At 39.0% G+C, this 5,796-nt stretch overlaps 1 protein-coding gene across 1 annotated transcript in view; it reads right to left on the bottom strand.

Moving 5' to 3' along the window:
- The window catches only part of LOC104531822 (protein kinase C epsilon type), a gene marked incomplete at both ends in the record, with an annotated part of 12,541 nt that extends 11,972 nt beyond the window's left edge, over nt 1–569 (bottom strand). The window contains one exon of the mRNA XM_010176828.1: nt 410–569. Within this exon, the coding sequence (XP_010175130.1) occupies nt 410–569 (160 nt within the window). The remainder of the gene's footprint in view (nt 1–409) is intronic.
- Between the last annotated feature and the right edge of the window lie 5,227 nt (nt 570–5,796).

The raw sequence follows: 5,796 nt of genomic DNA, 5'->3' as shown, positions 1-5,796 counted from the left end.
TCAGCAGGATGTACAGGAGCTTGGCGTTTCCTAGGAGGAAGATGGTGATACTTAAGAACCTAAAGAAGAATTCAGTCACCTTGGCAAAATGTAAAGGTCTAATAATATTAGGTCTAAACCTACACTTTGGCACCTGAAGAACAGGAGACTGGCTGTCTACCTAGAATTTATAGCGTGCACCAGACCAGAAAAGATTCATCTTTGCGGTTCATAGATGAAAAAACACTAATACAACAAATTCTAACTTTTGTGATGGAAGTTTGAGAGTCTTAGTGTCTACAAAACTGATGACAGCTTAATATTAAAATGAAAAGGAAAAGAACTAGCACTCTACACCATTTATACTTCAGCAAAACAGGAGACTATGTTAACTCTTTAATTCAAAGTTGAAAAGAAAGCAAAGTCATACCATATAAAATCTCTGCAGTGCGAACAATATGTTGGCTGTCTAAGATAGGTGGCCATAAACTTGTGTCCATTAACCTGATGTACTCTGCGTCGCACAGCACCCTGCCGCTTTCTGGGGCGCATTCGTTCCCGGAACACACGTTCTTCATTGTCTTTGGGTGCTGAAACAGAGGAAAAAACAATAAGCACTGGCTGTATCAGACACAAACACAGGAAAACTCAAATAAAAAGAATCATCTCTAACTAGCAGCACCAAATAACTTTCCAAAGTTGTGGGTAATTCTTTTCTTTTTTAGCACCAATCTCTGAAGGGCAAGAGTTTTCATTGCCTAGTACAGGAACTTCTATTTGTTCTAAACCTTTATTTGTAAATTCACACTAAGCTGGGAAGAAGTCTTCTGTTCTTTATAGCTATCAAGCACACTGACAACCTCTTTAACAGTAATTGCACAGTTATGAGTCTCCAAATAGCTCAGACTCACATCTCATTTGATCACCGAAAAATCTCAACATGCCCTGCTCCCAATACACTCAGAAAATGTTGACACAAGCACAAGTAAGCTGAGTACAAATTCATATTATCAAGCAGAACAAAAATTCCATCCAGACCTGATTACTTGGTAGAATTCCTGATTAAGATGTCAGCTTCAGGTTCTAATAATCCACTTTGATACTAATACTTCTTCAGCAAAAAATGTTCAAGGGAATGAGTTGTTTCTCTTAACCAATTCCTGTTCAATTGTACATGAGATTTAATAGTGGAGGAAGTAAAAAATGAAGTTGATATACCTCAGAATTAAAACCTTTGGAAAACAACCTCCAGAGTGCATTAGCTCTTTTTTCCCCAAGGCTTTATTTTGAAAAGTATCACTTACACCTCCACAGTTTTCTGTATGCATTAAACAAAAGCTGAAGACGAATTAGCAATGAAGAACAGTACACAGTTGTTAATGAAAGGCAGATTTTACAACCATTCTTTGAGCCACTCGTGTCTCTGCAAAATAAGAGTATCAGATTTGGAGGGGATCACCTTCAGTCATCCACTGCCAACTGAATCTATGCACTCACTACTTCAGTGCATGTAACACTTTGACATGTATTTAACACCTGTCATTCTCTGAATTTCAGCTACCCTGAATCATTACAATGGCCTCAAGATGCCACCTTTGGTCTGTTGCAAGCTGTCCTGTACACAAATGAGTTCTCCAAGCAACAGAACAGTATTTAACAATAGCACAAAGAAAAATAAAAGTCCGAGAGCAACTCAAATCTATGAAAGCCTCAAATTCTTTCACCAACACTGAAATGAACTCTGGTTTTGAAAGTTGTAAAATTAAAAGGTATTGATCTAGGAATTCTTAGAAACTGGTTTTAAACTAAGACAATGGATGGATATCGTGAAAATACAGAGCACAGACCCGTGAATTGAGATTGAATTCTTCCACCACACACCAAGGGCTAAAACCCATAACACTAGCAAATTCACTGATGCACTGAAAGGCCTAAGCTCCTTACACATTAGTATCTTACAAAAATTTCATGTTCAGAGTGAGTTTTGATCCTAAGACAATGCATCAGTGGGATGGCCAGAATGGCATTACTTTTCTACTCTAAGTGAGCTCTCAGTAAATAAACATTGACTTCTACACAAAGCTAACTGCCAAAGAACTATCAAAAAGCTCCCCTTCAAGAAAGAGATAAAAATTATGAAATAGTTATAAAGTATGCTTATGTTATCAATTACGTTTATTTTTCTGCATTAAGCAAAATTCTGCCATCTAATAAATACCACTGCCCCTCAAGAGAAACACTGTCTCTTACAGAGAATATGTAACAAGCAGTTTGGAATCCTACCAAAGACCCCGATTTCCAGCTTCTGAATGAATTATTGACTTTACAAAGTTGGTGGAAATCTTTTAAAAGTTATTATTATAGGAATTACTTCTATATTAACACAGAACTGTTCTCTGGATTATCATCCAGATTGTTGAATGTGCCAGAGTATGCAGCCTGGATGTGAGAAAGTTTAAATCCCACTCTCCTGGAAAGGGTTCCCAAAAAAGTTATCTGCTTATATGAAATGAACAAGATATTCTGACAGCGTGCAGTTCACACTTGATAGGATAATCAGTCTGCTTTTCTCATTTTTTCATCTTAAGGGTAATTCTTCACAGATAAAGCACATGCAATTTTACAAAGCAGATAAAAATCCTCTTATTGTTTTAGCTAGATAAATGCAGTATCATGACATATTTTTTTTTCTTAATCACCAAAGTCTTAAAACTAATTTTACTGTATTACTCCCGGTTCTATATTTAATACAAGGGGCAATGGGTGCAAGCTGGAGCATAGGAGGTTTCATGTAGACATAAGGAAAAACCTCCTTACTGTGAGGGTGACAGGACACTGGAACAGGCTGCCCAGAGAGGTTGTGGAGTCTCCTTCTCTGGAGACATTCAAAACCTGCCTGGACATGTTCCTGTGTGACCTACTGTGGATGATCCTGCTCTGCCAGGGGGGTTGGACTAGATCTTTCGAGGTCTCTTCCAACCTCTGATGTTCTGTGATTCTGTGACTGATATCATTTCCACACAAGCAGCATCTTTGTGTATGAAAAGGAAGCTTCAATGGCACAGGGAAATAGTTTTCTTGGTCTGTTTTGGATAACGTTAGAAGTCCATTAGTCAGTTCCCCCAAAACTGTCTCTCCTGTCAGTCTGCTGTTCCACTTTTATCACTGAAGACTCGCTCTTGGCCAAATCCATGGACTGCACCTTGCTTTAGTGTTGAACTGCACAGATGAACTGCATGTCCAAGAGCAGTGACTCCCCAGCAGTGACTGCCTCTACCTCACCTCTCACTACAGCCCGTGTAGAGTCCCCACCTCGTCAGTCGGCAGCAGGACTTGTTTGGGGGATTGCAGTAGCTTCTGTTATTACAGTGCATGACTGGACACTGGGTGACTGGACATCTTTCACCAAAGCAGACCAAGTCATAGAGAAATTAATTCACCCAGGAGCTTTGTACTCAGTTTAGATTAAGTTCAGCTAGTTACCCAGCAAAATCACAGAAGCAATGCTTTCCACAGTCGTCAGGCAAAACACTGCCATGTCTTACACTATTCACGTGCAGACCACGGGCACAAACCAGGCAGTAACTTTCCCTTTGGGTGACTCCAAAGTGGATGATCACATCTGTGCTGGCTCATACCACTTGTTTCTAGTAGCACTAACAATAGTCTTATATTTAAATTAAAATCTATTTATCTTGTACTGAATAGCCACACCAGAGACCTTCATTTAACTGTCTGAAGACTTCTACTTAGAAAGGGAGCTACAGTGCTCTCCCCAAACTTCGCTCATTGTTCACGAGCAGGAAAGCAAAGATTATTAAATGCTGTAAGAAAACAGGGAGTACTTGGGAAAATCCCCAATATTTGTGTAATACAGCCAACTGCTGTTTTCAAGATATACTTAAGAAAATAATAGCATCCCAAACAAAATTTGCCTTTTAAATACATTTTAAAAAGAAAAAGTTCTACAGTAGTATATAACAGATTCTAGAAAATACCATTAGGATGCTGCATACTGTGCATGGCATTTCTTTTCTTAGCAGAGGAGTTAAAATTAAAATAATATGGATTTTCATAGTCAGTCTATAAGCAAGTTCCAATATAAACAACAATTTATTCTCACAGTATTTCTGCTAAATAGTCACAGAGGGTTATCATTTCCTCAGTAAAAGCTGTTTCTTTATATAACGTACATTCTGTTCCCCATTTTGAGTCCTTCAGCCCTTTATATTATTCAGTTTATCCTTTTTAAATGCATTTTTATTTAACTTTCATTTTCAAAAGAAGGAGTAAGAAAGGCTCATGATAATTCCCAAGTGTTCATGGAAATACTGTCAATGCAGCACATTGAGTTTAGGCTTTATATGATGGTGCTTGAGAAGTCGCAAATTTAGAATTCATTTGGTCTCAAAACTATACCAAGTAATGCCACTGCTTCTCTTCATTGCAGCCAAGAGTAACTCTGAGTTCTTTGGAAAACAATAGCATATAATTGCTTTTATAGACTCATACGTACATACAAACATACTGCCTACAATTTCAAAGACTGAAAAGACTTGCAGGCCTAATTACAAGCTCTTAGAGAAGTGTTATAAATAAAAGTCTGTAGTATTTGGCATGCTAAATTGTACAAAATTCATGAATATTTGCAAAATGGATGTTTAAATGAACTGTCTGGAATGGCATTTAACACTGTTAATTGTGTGGCATCTGTTAAGTATGAATTACAAATCATATCTTAAAAGATAAGAAAGTGACACATAATGCTCAGCAACCCTCAAAGGGGGCACGACTGGAGGAGAAGGACTCTGTACACCAGATAACAAAGGCTCGACCATGTCAGGTTTGTTTCATACTAAAACGGTTTCAGCATAAACGAGAAGGGTTCAGTGTGGAGCACTAACCAGAACAAATAGAATTATCCTGCACAGCAAAATGTGCCATTTCCATTTCTTATCCTCCATGTTGCAGGTACTTCCAAAAATTCTCACAACAAACAAAAAAATTGAAAAAAAAAATGGCAGAAAAAGAGAGAGAGATTACACGCATAGTGAGGTTTTTCAACATTTGCTATTGCTCAGAATGCTGACTCCTAAAAGGGAACATGCTGGGCACTTCCCTTAATCTGGAAAGGATTGGCAATGAAAAGTGACAGTGTTTAAGGAAGGGGGAAAAAAAAAAATCAGATGTTTTAGTTAAATGGCTACTGCCCCACTGTTGTAGGCCATGCACAATGGTAACACTTGCAGCAACCCAAGTAGATGCCAGGTAACCCCATACAACAGAACATGACAGCTCCATGGCACTTCTGGCACAAATGGCTTTTCACATCAGGCATCTACTGGTTGTCTTCACTTTTCTGTCATCCACAACTACAACCAGCATCCAGAAAAAACAGCTGGTTTAATATCAACATTTAATAATTACAGAATCACAGAATCACACACAGAATGTTAGGGATTGGAAGGGACCTCGAAAGATCATCTGATCCAACCCCCCTGCCAGAGCAGGATCACCTACAGTAGGTCACACAGGAACGTGTCCGGGAGGGTTTTGAACGGCTCCAGAGAAGGAAACTCCCCAACCTCTCTGGGCAGCCTGTTCCAGTGGCCTGTCACTCACAGTCAAACAGTTTTTCCTTATGTTTATGTGGAACCTCCTATGCTCCAGCTTGCACCCGTTGCCTCTTGTCCTATAGTTGGACATCACTGATAAGAGCCTGGCTCCATCTTCCTGACATTCGCCCTATACGCTCCAGCTTGCACCCGTTGCCTCTTGTCCTATAGTTGGACATCACTGATAAGAGCCTGGCTCCAT

This window comes from Antrostomus carolinensis, unplaced genomic scaffold, assembly GCF_000700745.2.
Source record: "Antrostomus carolinensis isolate BGI_N321 unplaced genomic scaffold, ASM70074v2 scaffold14071, whole genome shotgun sequence".
NCBI lineage: Eukaryota > Metazoa > Chordata > Aves > Caprimulgiformes > Caprimulgidae > Antrostomus > Antrostomus carolinensis.
Note: the sequence above shows the minus strand (reverse complement) of the source record. Positions and strands in the feature narration are given on the sequence as shown.